Consider the following 20,178-nt stretch of genomic DNA (forward strand, 5'->3'; position numbering starts at 1 on the left):
AACCAGCGATGTTCCAACTAAACATCTATTACAAAACTATTAATATCTAGATGATGCGCTTAAGTAATTCTTTCACAATATCAGGAAAGTTTCCTTTAGCTTCATTCCCACGATGTTTTAGCAAGTGTAATAAAAACTGCTTCCTCAATTCATACCCATCCTGCACAAACAATACATGTAGTTATTATGAAAATTTCACGCCGAAGGTCTTAAAACATGTAACTGACAATACTCACCGTGCAAATCGGCTTGACCAATTCTTTACCGTTCCACCAGAGCATAAAATGAAAAACAAAATAGCCAGACACATTCCTGCAAAACTTTAGATTAATAATATATAGAATATAGTGATAACAAAAGTAAATGTTTTTGTTTTGAATCCATTACCCGTCTATACTCGTTGGAACACCGAACGGAAATAAACGTTGCCATTTAGATATATCATAATTCCAACCAGGCAGCTTTATTTCGAGTGCTTCTTTGAAATCCCTTGCAAAACTTTTTAATTTCAGTGCATGCCTCAATTTTTTTCCTCTAACGATTGTGATGTTTGAATAGGATCCAGAATATATAGACGACGTGCCTCTTTCTCGATGACGTACAAGATGTATCGGCCGATGGATGCATAGGGAAGATAAATCTACAAGTGGAGCTATTAGAAACAACAATAAACCATGATAACAATGGACAAAATACTTTACTTACCTTGTTGCACAATGAGATGTCATTGTCCATCCCAGGCCAGCTATCAAATAATGTTGCCAACGTCTGGATACTTTTCTTCTCGCAAAACATCTGAGCTCGTGTTGACTCTAGCATCATGGACTAAGTAAAAAGAAAAGAAATATTGCTTCAACATGTTGATGCTAATGACACATAGAATGAAGAGTTACGATAACTTACACAAAATCGTAGATCCATGTAGTGCACAGGAGGGTCTGTGAACAATACTCCCTCGTCACATGCCAGCATACGCACGGCTGTGTTGAAGCAATCATTGTCCATGGGCTGCTCTATGTTAAGTATGCACTGAAGTTTCTTAAGACTTAAGCCCATTGGATCGGGTGTCGAGCTCCGGACCCATACCTTCCTATAAATTGGATGGTAAGAAGAACAATAATATACAACCTCACATTAAATATTGATACTTGATACTTACTCCAAACAACCGGCATCATCGATCGACATGATGTAGTTGCAGAGGCCGGCAAGTAATTCACGTTGGTCCGTGGGTATGATAGTGATTGGTGCAGGACGTTTGTCTTTGACTACGTCAGATGGATTGTCCAGTATCTCGAGATCAGAATTAGCTAAATTTTCTTGATCGTCAGGTTGATGGTATATGGGACCTCCTTTTAGCTTATTCAGCTCCGAATCGAGCAAAATGACAGCTAATTTTTGTCGAAAATGTTTCATATCCTCCTACAAGATATATATAAAAACAATTTATATATTATTTTGAGATAAAATAACGAGATAATGTATAAAAACAAAATACCTGGGTGAATTGGTCTGACAGTGCATGTGATGTCCAGTATTCCATATAATTTAGCATAAACAGTCCACATGATACGCTATAATATTATAAAATAATGCTTTAGAATACCACACAGATGAATCAAATAAACAAACCATTGTAACAAGTGCTTACCCATCGGTTTGTATTGCCTCATGAAACTGCTCTACAACCGTCCATTTTGTAACATTCAGATCGGGCCACTTATGACCTCTGATAAAATCCGGTCTACGCTCTACAAGTTTCAGACACTTCTCGAGTCCTAGTAACTATTTTATATATAAGAAATAGTAGGGATCAAGGCAAACAGAAACATATGTTAAGATGAATAAAAATAATAGATAGTTACCGTAGTAGCAAGGTCATTGCGTTTGACCCGAGAACCAAGTGAGTCCAATACTTGAATCTCACGTTTTTTGGCGTTGACGACTGCTAGATACCAATGGTAGCTCGGCATGTTAATCGGAATGAATAACTGGTGTAACTATCATACAAGTCACGGTCGCAATTAGATATAAATATTAATAAATCATTATACATATGAATTAATAAAAACAATACATAATTATATGCATGAATAACGAGACAAAAACTAACCATGTCTTGTTGTAGATAAGTATTAACATGATGCACGATGCGGTGATATTTTGATGGGTCTATGTCTCTTTCCCCGTCTTCTTTTATCTGGCCAGATACAAACGTGCTAACAACGTGTACCTTTTCACCCGCTCTGTCTTGTAGATGGTCGTGACCAAGCATGCAATATACGTAAGCATTTATCACCTGTAATCAACATTTAGATTTTGTGTACATTTTATAATATTAAATATTGTTCATATTATTAATTACAAAGTTTGTGCAATTGGTCTTACACCGTCATGTAAGAACATATCATCTTTCATAAGGCATTCCAAATCGTCGGTTGATAACAAGGCATCTCAAATGTCCATGAACTGGGTATTCTTGGGGCAGACTTGATTGATTCGATGACTGTAATATCCCTAGGGGTACAAACATAGTCTGTCGAATTCATAAATAAATGAGTCAATTTAGCAATCAAACTGAGCAAAAATAGTTGAATACAAGAGGCAATATCACAAAAATAAGATTGATAGTAATATTAAAAAATACCTTGTGAGATAACATGTAAATTAGCATCCTTTTTTGGTTTGTTATGAGATATAACCTCTTCGACATTTTTATGTTGTGAATTTTTGTCCCCTTGCAGCAACATCGTATATGAACCCTCAATGGATTCTTTCCGTGCATCTCCAAAGTCCATATCCATGTCTCCTATATTCTGAAAAAACAAAAATATAAAAATAGACCTTTCGTGTTTTCATGTATAATATACATACAGAGGAAGGTTAGCTATATGCACCTCTTCTCGTGGTGTTTCAGTGCGGTCTGTCATCGTTACATCAGTGCATATGTCGGAACCCATCACTTTGTATCTACGCTGAAATATATATAATGAAATATAAATGATGTTTTCTACTGCATAATATAATCATATATAATATCTGAAAAAATAGTAATGACGCCCAGCAGCAGCAACCATGGATGAAATTTATTTATTTTAATTCCCAATTAGTTAGTAGTAGCGCGGGGCCTGACAATCTTCTTAATAATCAAGAAAACATCAAAGCTTTTGGCTCGTGTTTGAATTTATTTACTCATACTCATTTCCTCAACTAAAATTCAGATATATCAAATGTGTTTTTTACCAGTATTTTTTTCAACTTTTATAGATATTATTTATACAGGAAACCTTTTAAAGCATCAAATGATTATGACTATAAAAATAATGGATTTTATTAGAACAATGTGAGGTGAATCAGACACGGCCGATAAAAAGAAGACCATTTCTTTTTTGGATCGGACAACGCCATGATCAATCACAATCTCTCCCCGTCACTGCCTAGTACAGTAGTCTACGTAGTAGTATTAAGAAAAAAACGTCAGATTTCTCAAAAAAAAACGTCAGTCATCCTCTCCACTGCCGCCTCACATTCTTCTCTGGATAGTTCCCCACCACTGTCTCACAATCTCCTCCATTCCCCATTCTCTCCACCACAACCAGCGCTCCCTGGTCAGGCCGCCCCCTCCCCTTCGTCACCACCGCCGGCGCTCCCTGGTCAGGCTGCCCTCCCCTTCGTCACCAGCGTTGCCGCTCCCTAGCAGGCCGCCCCTCCCCTTCGAATCAGATCACAGAAGTGGCCGAGGAGGTCCTCGAGCTCGGCATGCTCGCGCCAGTGCTAGGCGCCGTTGGATGCGGACGTGGAGGCTCGGGACTTGCACGCCCTACTCTACCCTGTTCCTTCCAATCCGGCCCCGAAGTGCTCGAGGAGGCGCTCGAGGTCGGCATGCTCACCGGCGACGCTGGGTCCCTCCATCCTCCTGGTTCCCTCGCCATCGCCAACATGAGCCTCTCCACCCTCTCCCGCGCGATCGTCCAGGTCCAGGTAATCTCTCTCTCCCTGACCCTGCCGTATGCTCCTCCCCGTCAATTCGGTTAGTCGCCAGGTGCATCACCTCACTGAGATATCACCATGAATATTCCTTTTCAAGACTGTCCATATTTTGTTCTGTTAAAGGGCTTTGTTAGAAAATCTGATTTAACTGAGTATTATTCGACTCTAAATTGCGGCCCCTTCTGGTTGTGAGTGGATCCAAGAGTTCACATGATGCAGTATCTTTTTGAAAGATGATACATTATCTTCATAAAAGAAAGGAAGTTGGAGGAGTTATTATTGAAGAGGGATTCAGTGGTATGTGCTTCTCAAGAGCTAAACTGGAACAAGAAGTGCATGACTCTCATGCCTACACTAACTAATCAGGTAGCATATGCAAATTTTTAACCATACTACATCCAGATATGACATTTGAATATAAAAACTGGCAATTCATATTATAAAATGGAACAAAAATGGGTTTCGCGTTTATTCTTTAGAGAGTGTGTTTTCCTTTCAAGAATGGAATATGAGAAATCATTTGCTTAGTTGGTGGTTGTATTGATGATTCGGCCCTTAATGGTTCAGACTTCCCGAAGGAGAAGAAGGAGGTGCGGAAAGAGGATGGGAGCAACAAATCTGAATCAAAGAGTATGCTTTGTTGTGGATCTTCTATGGAATGTTGTTGCTAGTAACCAAGCATGCTTTCTCTTTAGTTCCTCTATGAAAGTAGCATCAAATTGGGATTTTGTTGATGATTTGCAAAGCTTAATTGAGACATAATTCTCTCAGTTCCCACTTTTGCAAATCGTGATTGTTAGTTGAAGTTAGTTGGTTCTCCCGATCCCAGTTGCTTCTAATGCAGGTCTATAGTCCTGAGTTTAGTGGGTGATTATGTACGATCTTGCGATGATTATAACTGCAACACTTGAGGGTTGGTAGTAGCACATGCCCAAGGCTTGATGAACTCGTATGGCTTTTGTTCTCTTTCTTTTGGAGGGGAGAACTCTTCCACTTGCTTCGGCCTTTTCATCAGCTTCCATGCTGCAGTTTGACAATTTTTATTTCGGTGATATTTTTTGGGTTCCCCTTTTCCATCTTTTATGTTTGTCGATGGGTCATTAAAACAGAAAACGGTGATGTATGAACAATTTTCACCAATGATTTATTCATTGTGTCCACTAGTGATCTTTTGAGATACTGACGCTTGTTTTTTTGGAATTAGGGGTGAGAATTACTTATCGATGACTCGGGCATCAACTCTTGATTTTCGGCGGAAGACACAGGGTCAGAACAACTGGTCTGGGCCGTTGCGCCTAGTAAATGTCATCAGAAATAAATTCCCTACCTACAAGAATGGTACGAATGGGATAGTCATCAAATTTGCTGATGAGCCAGAAACGCCATGACTTAAGGAGTCTGTTGCCAAAGAGACAGCAGATCTGCTTGATCGGCGTCAGCGTCTTTCAGTCCACGAGCTCGCAATGAAATTTGAGAAGGGCCTCAGTACTGCCACATTATTATCTAATGAGGTATGGGTCTTCCTGATTCCTGAACACTCATTTAGCAATTGGTCCAGTTATTACAGACCTTAAGTTATTGCATTGGCTTTAACTCTCAGGTTAAATGTAAACAAGTGGCTTTATTGGAGCGAGACATCCTTCTGAAGAATCTAAAGAGTGTATTGGAGTCACTGAGAGGACAAGTAGCTGGCAAATATAAGGATGAATTTGAGGAATCAGTATCTATGGTTGGTTTTTCTTCTTTTGAACCATATTTACAACCACGTGAAGGATTATTGTTCCTCAGTGCGTTTTTAGAGTATCTTTAATGACGCTGCAAGTGTTCTAAACTAACCAATATGGTTTCTTAAAAGAAGTCTCCAGCTAAATATATATGCCTAAATCATCCCTTTGTTTGTGAGCACTTTAATAGTTTGACACTTTCTATAGGTGGATATTTTAGCAGTTCAGCTGTCCAAAAGAGAAAATGAGTTGCTTCAGCAGAAAACCGAGGTCACGAGAATAGCGACTTCACTGAAACTGGTGAGTTGATCCTCGTACTTTGGAAGTATATTTATTCTATGGACCTTTGTAAGCACATTTTAGTACCATGATCCATTCTGTGTTCTCTGTTTACAATGTACTATCAAATGTCATGTGTATTTTCGCTGCTTGCTACTGGCTTTGGAGGAAAACTTAGTTCCGTCGTTTTTAAATGTAAATTATCTGCCATGATTAAGCAAGCCAAGCTGAAGTTTTGCCTTTGTTGGGACTTCTGAAACAGACTATCAAACAGTACTACAAATTTGAAATGGTGTTCTTTCCTTGCAAATGCACAGCAAATTTTCAGGGGCCTGCCGATGGTTTGTTGAACAGCAAATTTTTAGGAGTTCTGCCTGATTTTCTTACCATGGTTAAGAAAATAACATGCTGGCAATGATTTGTGAGTAAAGCATGTTCCAATTCCTCTTGGATTGGCGTGTCGTTTTAGTATTTTTATAAACATCATTTATCCATATCAAGTATGCTTAATCTTGGTATATTCCCATTTTTTCATTTTCACAAATCACTCTTTCTATATCGTTCACAGGCTTCTGAAGATGGTAGGAGAATTGTTGACGAAGAACGAACTAATGCACGCATGGAGATTGAAAATGCTAGAGCTGCTGTACAAAGAGTTCAAAAAGTACTTCAAGAGAAAGAGAACAGTTCACAAAGAATTGGAAAGCAGGTAAATTGTATATAATTTTATGAGCAGCATATTATCTTGTTTTCTGTACTTTGTACCATGCTTACCTGGAACTTATGCCTGAATCTGTATTCCTTATATATTCTTTTATTTATGTCATATACAATTACTCCCCTTGACTTCTGTACAGTTTTTCTGTTCAAAACCAGTGGTAGTTTATTTTAATTTAACTATGCAACCTTCTACGTACTGCATCATACAGCAACAGATCTTCCTGCCAACTTTGCTTTTATTGCTTGCTTGTCCAGATGCTGTGCTTTGACACTGTCCTCAATTTGTTATATTCATTGTATTACTTGCTCTATCTTGATAATGTAGATTCATTCGGTTGGGATATAGTTGGTATTAGAGTATTACATATCCATTGTGAATAATTTTAGACTATTCCATCGAAGCATTTTGTCCTCAAGCAATTTCTATTACATGTAATGACTTAATATTATGACTCTGATGATATATATCTTCAAGCAGTCCTATTATATTTGTTTGTTTTCTGGCATGTTGAAACACTTAATAAGTTATTTGTTTGTTTTTCTGGCTCAAATATATATATGAGATTTCATTAAAAAGTTAGGCAGTCAACTATGGTCATGACTTCAAAGTTAGGTGTATGACACACGTGCGATGTCCAGAATAGACTATTAGCCTATAATATCTGAAAGAGCTGTTTGTATTCAGTTGCAGCCCACCTAATAGGACTGCTTGATTAGATCTACAGTCAATTGTATTGGCTATGATCTTTTTATAAGATGGCACTATCTCCACTGGTGTTTTTTTCGGAATTTGATGGTATGCCTGACCAAACATGATCCTAATATAATAACTGTTACCCTTTTACAGAAGAGGAAGATCTAGAAATTTGCATACCTAGAGGAACTCGCCTTCTTGATGCCCCTTGCTTACAGAAGGTACTCCTCGGGAATTTGTCCTCCAAGTCTGGGTATTTTGATCCTTTGATATCTGTGATGGGGGAAGGGAGAGTAAGGAGGGGGATGAGGGATGGCACATGAGGTTAACATATATAGGTAGGCCATGCAGGGGAAGGCTGGGTAGCAGATATCTTTCCTTTTTTCAGATATATTCTTATGTATGGTGCAGATATCTTTCCTTTTTCAGATATGTACTTATGTATGGTGCAGATATCTTTCCTTTTTTCATGAAACGCACACCTCTTAATAAATTAGAAAATATGTCAGAAATCAGAACTTACTAAATAATTAAATTGTTGTATTAATTAAATAAACAACTTATCATTGATTGCATGCCACTAAGTTACTTGTTTGTTCTTCTAAAATTTTCCCATACAAAAACGAAATATCTTATTTGTCTATTTAAATATTTATTCTTTTTTTAATATTGTTCAATTTGAAGAGGTAAACATGAACTTTCTATATATTTTATGTGTATTTAATTAGTTCAACATGTACTATAAATCAAGTTAAATTAACAAACAAACAATCTTAAATGTTTTGTTTCTGAAAGATGGCAATTAACAGCCTTCGGATTTTGTTGTTTGCACAATCAAAACACAAATGCACCTAATGCATCATCGATCTTTTGCAAGGTCGACATCGACTGAGTACGAGCGGCCGTAGGTCACAAGGGGGCGTGGAACTGCTGCAGCCCATCTGTGACAGAGCAGACTCCTGCGAATTTGCCCAGCTAGGTACATCCTCTACATGGTAGCAACTTGAAGAAAATTCTTCCTTTTTGCTTCCATGACCTGATATCCTCCTCGCTGATGTATCGAGGAGCCGTGACCCGGCCTCACAGGAAGGGCCAGGGCGAAGACGTATCCCCGACGGCCAAGACATGGCCACGGTGGTGATTTTTGATGGTGAGACAGAGCAGACTCGAGCGACTTTGCCCAGCCAGGTACATCCTCTACACAACTACATGGTAGCAAATTGAACAAAATGTGACTTGATTAGTATAGTAGCTTAGTAGTAGTAGGTTCCTGTACTCGCAAGTTTATGTCGAACAATCACTGCACCGGATATGCAAGCCTGGGATTATATATGTGTGGGGGTCTGTGATATTGTGAGTACAACAGCAACCAGCCCACCAGGTTCCCTTTGAAACCACTTAGCCCGACCTGAGTCAAATACAAGGCCACTGTCATCTTTGAAACCACTTAACCTCAGATAAGACCCCCAAGGTTGATGGTTTTAGGATGTTGATGGACAAGTCTGAGGGGGCCAAACCTAAACAAAACATTTTTTATCTAATTTTCATCACCCCTACTTGCTGAAGATCCTGCAAAAGTGTACGGGCAAAATGTGTTGAGATCAAATGGTTACTTAATTTGTTTTCTTTACAAAAGACCGTAGTTTTCAAATGCCAGCTTGCTTATGGTGTACAGTTGACACAGGTATCAGATAAAATGCACACACTCGTAATCTTGTTGCACAACACTGGGATCAGATTTTTGACAACATTATACAGTAGACTGAGTAAGATATAAGTAGGGAACATTCTGTAATGTGCTTATGGATATTGATAGCAGAACAGATAACAAAATTGACTTGAAGCACAAGCCCAAACCACTGAAGCTTCTGTTGGCTGATGCAGTCTAACTTCTCGCCCATCTCGCGGCTCATGTGGTTCACCCAGTCCCCTACTCCTGATTTCCTATAAACCAGGAATTACCAAATTAAACTTTGTTTCCGTGGCTAACGGCCCCAACCTGGTTAACTTATAGGCTGGTAAGTGTCTCAAAACTGGAGAGTCTCACCACCTCTTTAGCAACACCAGAGCTCTATCCTCCTCTTTAGTCAGTGGCACGCTGAGGAATTTAGCTAACTTGCTCACAACTTGCAACGGGTGTGAGGACGTATTTTACACCAAGGCACCCGCGGTGTATGTAACTCCTTAAATTATGAAGTTATCATTGATTTGTATGCAACTCATTAAAATTCACAGCCTGCACACTAACATATCTAATGTTACCGTGGTTTTACTTTTTTACTGTAGGTACTGATCAATAAGAAAAACTATTCCTTCTCATTTTTGTTACTCTATTCAGGAGCACGTAAAAGATAATCAGCGTTTATTCGCTAGCTGGAATTAAAGGCAACGGCGAGAGAGCAAGATCAAGGACAACTTCAAAATTTAAGAATATATGCAAGGTACGTGCCGTATGACCGTCATATGTTTGTTGACTATTCTCTAGCTGGAATGTGATTATTTCGGACGAAGAAAACCTCGTATAGTATAACAGTGCATGTATGGATGGAGTTATACTATACGAGGTAGTATATGGTGCCTGTATGACCGTCATATGTTTGTTGACTATTCTCTAGCTGATTATTTCCGATGAAGAAAACCTCGTATAGGATGGAGTTATACTATACGAGGTAGTATATGATGCGAGGCACGGAATGTCTGAAAACATCACCTGCCGGACATTGAGTACGTTGTGAACCTGCCATGGTCCAACACAAAAGTACTTAGGTTCACCTGGAGCAAACCTGGTCTAAACTATCTGGTCTACAAACATAAAATTTAGATAGAAGGAAAGATAGATATACAACCAACATAGCTAGTGGATGCCACCATCAACCACTCTTTAAACTTTAAAAATATTTCAGAAAATGTCATCTGATCATCTGATCAGCACGGGCATTCAAAAAGATTATTACCTTCAAAATGCCTCCGGTTCACCGGGAGCAACAAACCTGCTCCTGACCGCACAGGTATTATAGTACAAAATATACATACAAGCCAAATTATATAGATAGAACCAAAACAAGCAGACAACATTGAAGCGAATACGAAGCTAGAGGGTGCCATCAAAGCATTTATTCCCTACATATATATAATCCAATACATTATTCATATTGCCAAAAGGATAAATCTGATATTTGATCCCTAACAAAGCTCTATTGGCTTATTATATCTGCGACATTTCAATATGCATCAGTCCATAGTCATTCGTCCAAAAACCTCAAGGCCGCTGTAATTTCAGCTGGGATGTTTCCAGCTGCTTCATTGCCTTTGATCGTCAGCATCTGGACCAGCAAGTTCTTTCTGAGCTGTATTGAATCCTAGAAAACATAAAAAAATGAATTGTTATATATATATATATATATATATATATATATATATGTAGGGAATACATTGTTGAAGAATGAATTGCACAACAAACCTATGTGAGTGGAAGAACATAAATTTATATTCAACAATGATATGGAAGAGAGAAACTTGTTATATATGCACCTACCGAAGTCCTGGAAATGTTATGCCCGAGAGTATCATCTTGGTGAGCCATCTCCTGTAGGAGTTTGAATCCAGAGTCCAGGCTCTGACAAAAAAAACTCCATATGTTAGAACCTATACCAGTGAGGCTGTCTTGTGCATGACCAATTAAAACTATTACCGCGGGGCTGTAATATAGGTATGATCTTGTGGCCAATCCATGAGTTGGGGATTCAAACCAGGCCTCTCCTGTTGCAATACACTGCCAAATTCTTTCAGAACTATCAGGGCTTCCTTCTTAAGTTCCTTGTCATGAAAGTCCTCTGAGCCTAGGAATGACTCGTTAGAATGATCAATCAGGAGAGTCCTCCTATTTTCAATATTAACTGCAAGGAGGCCGTAGGAGGAATCCACCAAATACAACGGCAATAGGTACTACAATAGGTATACAAAGTTAATGGTGAACAGATAGTATACACACCAACTTTTAAGAAGGAAAATCCTTACAATGGACGGGGTCATGAGCACGTTGTATTTCGGCAAAGGCCGTACAATGACATTGTTAATCAACAAGTTGGTGCGTTCAGCTTGGCATAAGCCAGTCTGACTCAGCACCCGTGCTAGGCCATGGAATTGCAAATCAAACATATGCGCGGAGCCAACAAAGTCTGTTCCTGCGTTCCTTTGTATCGCGTCGCTACTAAGCTTACGCACTGCGTTCCTTTGTATCGCGTCGCTACTAAGCTTACGCACTGCAAAATCGAAGCAGCTCGGATTGACCCATGTATCACCTCGCATGGTGTCTTGGATAGTCCGTAGACTTAACTCGATCACGAATGGACGAGGGCTCCTTATCCATATTGTGCTGCAAACAAACCGGCATGATAAAATCAGGGTATCATAAAAATATTGTACTTCAATGTGTGGGCAAACAATAGTATATTTTTTCAAAACTTTAGAAAGGTCTGAAATGTATGTACCTAAAAATTGGAGTTGTAGTGTCATTTGAGGACATAAGTACTATTTCATAAGATAACCAAATCTATTATGATATGTTCGGTTGCAACTTGTTCCTATTACAGTTATGATAAAATCTATAGATGGTACATGTATCATGCACCAGGACCCGTTGCAATATACTACAGTTCATAGAAAATTTGTAGTTTAAAATAACGTGCTGTGGATGGTACTAACATGGCGTAATGTAAAAGGATAATATTAGCGCATGACCAGATTTTTGCAACCACTACGTTAGATCTTAAGAACCTTATGGACTTAGAAAGGATCGCATGATCCTAACCAGTGCATGCATGCAACAACTTATGAACGTGACCAACTCATCGACGTGGATTAGGTGAAAGAACAGATTTTTACTCGGGTTTAAAATAAGAAGCCGATAATGCATAATATAATGGTACTGATCTGCAGCTAACAATTGCAAATAAATTATAGATAGAGTTTAGGGCTGCCAGAACAAACTCTAACTGCTCCTCGATTGAGGAAAGCATGACGTAGTTGTATATGTACTCGACTGCGTCGTTCACTCCATCAAAAATCGGCATTGCAGCCATTGGCACGGGCAGAAAGTCGTCTTAGCACCAGGACGAGCGAGCGAGGGGGCAGTGGACAACGGTGGACTCACAGCCGGACCATATATATGAGTGTCGGAGGGGAATCGTCCGGCACCAGGTCGGTGACGCATTAGCATGTTGTATGGATTGGAAGGTGCCCCTTATCATTCCATCTGTGCATGTTTCATTACAAATCCTTGCTAATAAAAGGACAAGCATATGTTTTTCTTCCATACTCCACTGGGCAAATAAATATACGCCGGATTATATATCTATTATATAGGTCTCCCTTTCCCGATCGGAACAAGCATAATTTAACTTTCCTTATAAACAAATCCGATTAAGGGAATATTAATGGCCACACTGGGAAACCCATTGAACGTATGGTAGGCCGGACCGGGAGATTGGACACTATAACGTTTTGGAAGGAAATGACTTTAAGGATAATTATAGTTCTAATTGACATATCCTGGCCGGGAGGAATCGTGGGCATGTACTCGGAAGGTGGCCCATATCCTTCCGTAGTTACAATATTCCATAACAAAAACTATAGGAAAACATGGAATAAAATTATTTTGGTTGCATGCTCCACCCGCAAATGTATCAACGCCGGATTATATATTTCCTAATTTATGTCTCCTTTCCAAACTTTGCCTCCAGATATATAGAAAGAAACAATTAATTTATTTCCCAAATATACGTCAAACACGGGCGTCCGAGAAATATCAAGAAACACAACGTTTTTTCTTCTTCTGTTTTTGTCCTCCTCACCACGATCAAAAAGCCCGCGCCACTTGTAGAACTATTGTTTCCGTGTGTAGAAAGAAACACAACGCACGGGCATACGGCAATCCTTGATTCCATGTACAAAATTAATTATATTATCTTTGGAATGTCATAATGCATGATAGCATGCGATAGCATCTGTCAAGGTAAACGTATTTTCCTTTTTGCGCTGCACTGTATATTAAAAAATTTGAACCTACACTGAAAGAGATTCATACGTGTAGCTCAAATGAGAGTAGACAGGTTACCATTTGAAGTCCATTATTGACAGTTTGGTCATCAAATATATATTAGTCAAATATATAGTTCTGAACTTCACAGTATATGGCTCCGAAATATGACGACACTGTTAAATAGATTTTTTTATTGAATATCACATATTATTAAACCTCCAAGACATAAGCGAACACTTCATAATGTGACAATTGGCAACAAAATGTTGCATGCAAAGCGTTCATACATTTTTATATCTAAGACAAATTGTGCACTTGTGTACACAGATACTTCTAGCCTCCATTGTGCCTAGCTTGAACAACACCATTGACGTACGCACGTGTTTCGTCAAGTGTCATGAGGCTGGCTTCATGGATATCTACGCTAAAAATCAGTGTTATATAGTAGTGACATAGTATTACATAAAAAATACATTGACAACAAATGTAAAATAGAACGCAACCCCTACCTTGTAAAAAAATTCAAACATATGGAAATTAGTAATACCAATGCAGTAAAGAAAATGTTCAGCTACCATCTTCTAATTAGTACAGATATGGTTCTATCAGCTGACTGCTCCGTATAGGATGTCAGAAATCACTGCCGGAGCACATGAATAATTTTGCAGGATGAAGTCTCCTGTTACAGACACACTTTTGGGCACTATGGCCACTATCACATGGCAACCCTGTCACAAACGGCTAGGTCACAAAGGGGAAGCTGGATAAATCTTCGTGGCTGGGAGCTCTGCAAAAGTCCTCCAAGCTTATCTTTTAGGAGTTATCTATCTCTAATAATTTATTTCTTAGATTCATGTTGCCCGGGTTTGATTCATGTTGCACCAGAATATCCATAAGTAATACAGAAGCTTGCTCTAGATAATTAGCTAAGATCCTTACTCGCCATGCTAGTTGCTAGGGACGTACCCAAAAGAATAATCTGGTGCATGCTCTGATCAGAAGGTAAAAAGAGAAACCTAGTATTACATGGCATCTAGAGAAGGATACACATTTTGATGAACATTTAAACAGTTGATACCTGCACAGCCAATCGTCTTGGCTGGGTACAACCTATAAGTCGACCACCCTCAGCCCAACCAGCGTCCTTAAGATACTGCAGAACGATGCTTGCTCTCTGAACCAATCCTCGCCAGGTCCTAGTTTAATGCAGCCTTGTACAATTTTTTAGGTTAGAACTCTTTCAGATCCGCAGTAAACTCATGAAGGTACATGAACCAATGCAAAAAATAAAAATGAAACTTGAACTGAACTGATAAATAATTAGTTCAGACGCGTGAAAGTACAAGTAATCAATCTTTTTTCCAAAGATTGCACACTTCAGCGATCAGACATGTGCATTGTCACATTCTCCAGAGTCGCACGGGCATTTGAACATATTTGCAAGTACGCAGGCTACCATTTTATTATTTATTAGATGTACATATGCAAAATATATCTTGAAAAGCTACACAAACTTCCCTTCTGCGTGTGTTGGTCTTATAATTCAGACCAATCATAATCCTATACTTCTGACCTATCAGAATAATACAGGGATAATAAGGACGCCAATAAATTTACATTCAACCATATTATCAAAATATCGAAATAATAACAATGGATATGATCACTTGCCGTAACAAAAAAGTTTCATTGCATGTTCCAGGTATTTTCCAGGCCAATCATTATATCTGAATCACATATTACACATGAAATACTACGGTGGGTGACATGTACACTGCCAGAAACATTGCGATAGTAGAAAAGATATAACAGCGATGATGGTGCCAACATGATGGCTGATTATTGAAATGCAGTTAGTAGCTCAACTAAATGGAGTATACCTCCAACTATCAAAATACCAAATAAAAAAGATATATGTAAAAAAACGAATTACAATAAATCTTGACCATCACAAGAGTAAATGTTGTGTCATTACATAACCTGCCGGTCTATTAAGACCGGACTTCAGCCTGTAAGGACTTCCTTGTAGACGATGTTCTTCATCGAGGTTAGTAATGACACGGTCAGTCTTTTTCGCTTCTTTGGATTGTCCTTTTGCTTGTTGGACTTCTCCTTCAGCTTCTCCTTCTGAATGAGTATCTTTATGTTTCTCTTTGCGGTGGCTCGAGACAAAGCAACATAGAGTTAACCATGAGAGAACACGGGATTGGGTAGGTAGACACCAACAATCGGGATTGTCTGCCCTTGAGCCTTGTTAATGGTCATAGCAAAGCTAAGCCTTATAGGAAATTGCTTCCTCTTAAACTTGAACGGAAACATGTCGTTTTCAGATGGGCAGAGAGGTATTCAAGGAAGGAAGACCCTCCTGCCAGCGTGTTGTCCAATCACGATTTCTGCATCAATGGTGTTCCTCTCAAAACCTCTAACAACAAGCCTAGTGCCGTTACACAATCCATTTGCTGGATCAATGTTCCTTAGAAGTATGACAGGGCAGTTCAGCTTTAGCTTGAGTGCATGCGGAGGAAGACCGTTAGGAGTCAATCCATTCAGAAACTCCTGAGCGTAGTAGCCATATGGGTCGTCCTCCGCACTGTCAAAGCTATGGTATATTACTTCATCTCCCTGAAAACGCTCTATCATGCGGATGTTTATCTTGTCGACATTGTCGTTTGTCGTGGAAAGGATTGCTCGAGATGTCATGTAATTTGAATCAGACATGTTGTCATCTAGACTCGGAAACACGTGGTGAATAAGCTTCTCTAGGTCGTCAACCTCACCTGTAGACGACAGACAAATGTCTTCAGGGAGTAGTATGTTGCCTTGATCGTCGACTTCCTCAGTGCCATTGCCGACCCTTAGCAAGTAATTTGCAAACCACGTGTCATTATGAGCCCTCATGTTGGTGATGAGCCGAAGCTGCCGCATACCCTTCCATAGATGAGAACTTCGTAGGGTTGCATCAATTATCTGGCCCCGCGACCCCCTTCTGACGACCGGAAGCACCTGCCTAAAGTCCCCGCCAAAAACAACAGTCTTTCCTCCAAAGGGTCGATCGCGTATTCCCATGATGTCGCGCATGCTATTGTCCAATGCCTCGACCGCTTGTCGTTTCGTCATGCTGGCCTCGTCCCAAATTATCAATGAGGCCATCCTAAGCAGCTTCGCGGTCCCACTCTGCTTCGTGAAGCTGCACGAGGCTCCATCATCGCAACTCAATGGGATCTTGAACCTCGAGTGGGCAGTCCTGCCGCCAGGCATGATAGAAGCGGCGACGCCCGACGTCGCGGTAGCGATACCAATATTGCCATCGCTCCTCACCTTGGCAAGCATCGCCCTGTATAGAAAGGTCTTCCCTGTACCTCCAGGGCCATCAACAAAGAATACACCCCCATCACCGCGTTCAACAGCCGCTAGTATCTCGTCGTATGCGGCCCTCTGCTCCAAGTCCAGGGAAGATGCCAATTTAGTATCATCCACGTCAAACTCAACAGTTGATTCCTCGATGACCTCTCTTGCCTCACCCTCGGTTGGGTCAAACGCATCATCTATGCTTGGAAGAGCGAAATCAACAATGTCTTTACCCATGGACTGCAACATACCCCTAATGTCAAGCAACACCATCTGCTCCACCTCGATAGGGGACGTGCGTGATCGACGATAGTCATCTGACATAGGATCGAGGTGCCTATCCCATAAACCACGCACGTCGCTTGGCTCGCAGTGCACCAAGATGGTTGCGAAGAGCCTCCTAAGAGAACATGGCATCGCCCACTGCTCAGCCTTAGTAAGACAGTTGTCGAGCGTGTTGTCTGCCTCGATGAGTCCCAACCTTTCAGCAGCTTCTCTAAAGCTCCCACATAGAACGCCGTCCACAGTGAGCAAGTCGTCGAAGGATGTTTTGCCCGTAACATGGTTTAGCAACACACGCGGGTAGTATCGGTCACCCTCGGCAGGATTGGCAGACACGATGCGACCTATTTGAAAACGCTCGACCCGCGGCTTCCAAAACTTCTTTTTCTTCTGCCACGTGAAGCTTCCGGGAAAATCCTTGTACAATATATGCCTAGCCCGAGGGTGTTCCTGGTTAGCCTTGAAATACTCCGTTAACATGGACTTTGAATTATTTTCGGAGGCGACAACATTCTTCAAGTCAGCCTGCGCATTGAATGCGACCCTGTGCATATTCGGGAGATGAAGAGGCAACTACAAGACAGGTGGGTAATTGGCGCAAAGTGGAAAGCCAAATATCCTCCACATAGCCTCCGGAGGGGTGATCCACCTTGCATCAACGTATCTCTTGATCTCATCAATGTTACCATCGGCGTCGGGATGGTCGATGCTGAAAGAAGCCTTATCATGGCCCTTGTAAATGTACTTGTAAAGATATTTGACGGCCTTTATGCTGGAGCAGACCTCAACGTTGATGTGGCAATTGAACATCCGCAGCAGGTATGGGTTATAAGGCACAACCCATCTGTTGTCCAACATCTTCCCTCGGACCTTAGCACGCCTTCCATCGTCTCTACGCTGATAAATTGGGTATGAGTCCTTCCCCTGTGATGTGTTTTCATTGAACGGCCGTGGGTATCTGCACTTGCATCTGTTTTCTTGCATGCAAACATTCTTCGGGCTGAGAGCACTGCATGGTCCGTGCATCATATGTTTTACCACCATAGCATACAATTCCGGATACTTATGCTTGTCTGGGAGCTCTGCGGAAATGAGTCGGTCATACTGCTCCGGGACGATAAGCTTATATTTAGAGTCCATGATCAACAAAAAATGTGCGTGGGATAGGCCCCTTTTTTGGAACTCGACTACGTATACATATGCGACAACAACACCCAGGATATGCTTCTTGAACAACATGTCCTTCATAGCCTCTAGCTTGCCATAGAACACGCGAGCCACAATATCAGGTCGGTCTTGCGCCGTCTGACCAGGCAGCAACTCATTCGTTATCTCTTCCCATTTAGGATTGCAAGTCATGGTCAAGAAGATGTCAGGCTTCCCGTATGTATGGACAATTGCCATGGCATCCATATGCCTCTTCTTCATGTCGCGGTCGCCACCAGGGTATGTTCCAGGGAGCACTATTCTTACCCCAACAGCGCTTGCTCGCGTCTCCCCCGATGTGATTGCATCAACAACTGCTTTATACAAGTCGGCACGAATCTGCGTCTGGTTTTTCCTGTACCACCTCAACCGACAACTTTCAATCTTGACGTACATGTCGACCGCCCATTGCTGCAAGAGGCGTGCTCCACAGAGTATGGGATTGAAGATTCCAGGCCGTGTCTGCAGCATGTAACAGTAGTAGTCTCTGACAAAGACGCACAACCTGCTATTGCCCTCTGCACATGATTGAGTACCATCAAAATGAGGATATATTCGAGAAATAAGATATTATTTGTAGCAAAATGGGACGCAGACGGCATACCTGCATCCTCATCATCATCATGGACCAGTTAAGAATGTAGTACAACCTCCTCCGTTACATTACGTTTAAGTAGCTTTGGATGCCAACCTAGCTCCCCCCTTGGATAGAATAGGGGATAAGACAACGGGTCATATGCTCCGGAGGTCACACGTATACTATGCCTTTCGTTGTTGTTACCACAAAGTGTTATCCTCCGGTCAAACCTTTTTGCTAGGTCGTTGCCCTCAACCCAAATTGCAGCGACCTCAGATGACAACGGTCTATTATATCTTCTTTGGTCAAGCCTCTTATCGGTGTTTAGGTCTATCCTATAATCATCGAGGTTGTCCTTGTGTGCACCCAAACTCCTAAATTGCTGGGAGTACGGGTTTTCTTTGAGTATGTCTACTAACTTCTTCACGACATCCTGGTCTAATTGCTTGGTGGCCACCTTACGATGAGTTATGGTTGGGTCGTCATCATAGAAGTACAACTGCAGATGTTCTGGACGGGAGCTAGGCCCGAACGAATGCACATTGTGGTAGATGGAGCCGTGCGCACGGAATGTGTACACCCCAGACTTCATGTTTGTGTAGTTCTCATCAAGGCTGACGCCAAGGGTTGTGAAGGCGAAATGCCCGTTAAAGAACCGTATGTTCTCCCGAAAATGTCTAGAATCTGCATCCATGCTTGACCATAGCCTCATCAGCTCTGGGATTGGCTCCGGTTGTTTAAGTTCGATCTGGCCATTGCGACAGCAGAACCCGTCGGTCTCAGAGACAAACTTTTTGGCCTTGCAGTGTTTGCAGTTTGCGTCGAGCTTCAGGATGTGAGTGGTGTCGGGGATGTTTGTGTAAACAAATTCTAATGGATCAACCTCGCTAGGTATAGCAGACGACATGCTCCCTTCCTCGTCATCATCCATGTTGTCATGATCGGACCCTACGAGCATTTGTTGAAACATAACGTTCAAAACAAAAATTACAAAAAAAAAATATTTAACTACAATATAGATGCACGCCGTCCTACTTCATATCTGACCATACCTTCGTTGCGAAACATGTAGTACTCCTCATCCATCAATTCGGCTGCTGTCGGCTCATCGCCCATGATGCCGCTTTGTAAAAATTCGATGTCCTCTGGACATTCGTCGTTGCGAATGTCACAGTAGATAACATCATGTTAGAAGATGGTTGCTGATAATGAGCAGAAGAAAGTGACATTAGCAATTTCATACCTTCGATACCAACAATGTAATTCGTCTTGTTCGTCGGAGGGTCGCCATCAGATGAATCATCTTCGGCGACCCGAG

At 40.9% G+C, this 20,178-nt stretch overlaps 2 protein-coding genes across 3 annotated transcripts; one reads left to right on the forward strand and one right to left on the reverse strand.

Annotated features, from left to right (window-relative positions):
• Positions 1–3,829: 3,829 nt before the first annotated feature.
• Positions 3,830–8,585, forward strand: LOC120966157 (stomatal closure-related actin-binding protein 1-like). Of its 2 annotated transcripts, XM_073499286.1 has the most exons (7): positions 4,172–4,356; positions 4,558–4,620; positions 5,195–5,501; positions 5,591–5,719; positions 5,922–6,014; positions 6,562–6,702; positions 8,285–8,585. In XM_073499286.1, the coding sequence occupies exons 3-7, from the start codon at positions 5,454–5,456 to the stop codon at positions 8,297–8,299; spliced, it is 426 nt and encodes a 141-aa protein (XP_073355387.1). In that variant the 5' UTR covers positions 4,172–4,356; positions 4,558–4,620; positions 5,195–5,453; the 3' UTR covers positions 8,300–8,585. The 2 variants fall into 2 exon arrangements, with proteins under 2 accessions (XP_073355391.1, XP_073355387.1); XM_073499290.1 differs by lacking the exons at positions 4,172–4,356; positions 4,558–4,620 and adding an exon at positions 3,830–3,981.
• A 2,064-nt stretch (positions 8,586–10,649) lies between these two features.
• LOC109766722 (uncharacterized) lies at positions 10,650–19,976 on the reverse strand. The gene is made up of 8 exons (XM_073506333.1): positions 19,913–19,976; positions 19,065–19,808; positions 18,275–18,801; positions 17,727–18,001; positions 15,836–17,621; positions 11,179–11,352; positions 10,943–11,023; positions 10,650–10,766 (listed from the first exon to the last, which is right to left on the reverse strand). The coding sequence occupies exons 1-8, from the start codon at positions 19,974–19,976 to the stop codon at positions 10,650–10,652; spliced, it is 3,768 nt and encodes a 1,255-aa protein (XP_073362434.1).
• Positions 19,977–20,178: the final 202 nt, after the last annotated feature.

The sequence above is a fragment of the Aegilops tauschii genome, chromosome 1, assembly GCF_002575655.3.
Source record: "Aegilops tauschii subsp. strangulata cultivar AL8/78 chromosome 1, Aet v6.0, whole genome shotgun sequence".
Classification (NCBI taxonomy): Eukaryota; Viridiplantae; Streptophyta; class Magnoliopsida; order Poales; family Poaceae; genus Aegilops; species Aegilops tauschii.

Bases quoted from the DNA above. Each gene is read 5' to 3' on its own strand.
- LOC109766722 (XM_073506333.1), bottom strand. From the start codon at position 19,976: ATGGGCGATGAGCCGACAGCAGCCGAATTGATGGATGAGGAGTACTAC. The intron at 11,024-11,178 runs GTATTGCAACAG...TTTTTTTGTCAG, and splicing joins TTCTGAAAGAATTTGGCAGT to AGCCTGGACTCTGGATTCAA. The intron at 10,767-10,942 runs GTAGGTGCATAT...TATGTTTTCTAG, and splicing joins ATAACATTTCCAGGACTTCG to GATTCAATACAGCTCAGAAA.
- LOC120966157 (XM_073499290.1), top strand. From the start codon at position 5,454: ATGAAATTTGAGAAGGGCCTCAGTACTGCCACATTATTATCTAATGAG. The intron at 5,502-5,590 runs GTATGGGTCTTC...TTTAACTCTCAG, and splicing joins CCACATTATTATCTAATGAG to GTTAAATGTAAACAAGTGGC. The intron at 6,015-6,561 runs GTGAGTTGATCC...TATCGTTCACAG, and splicing joins TAGCGACTTCACTGAAACTG to GCTTCTGAAGATGGTAGGAG.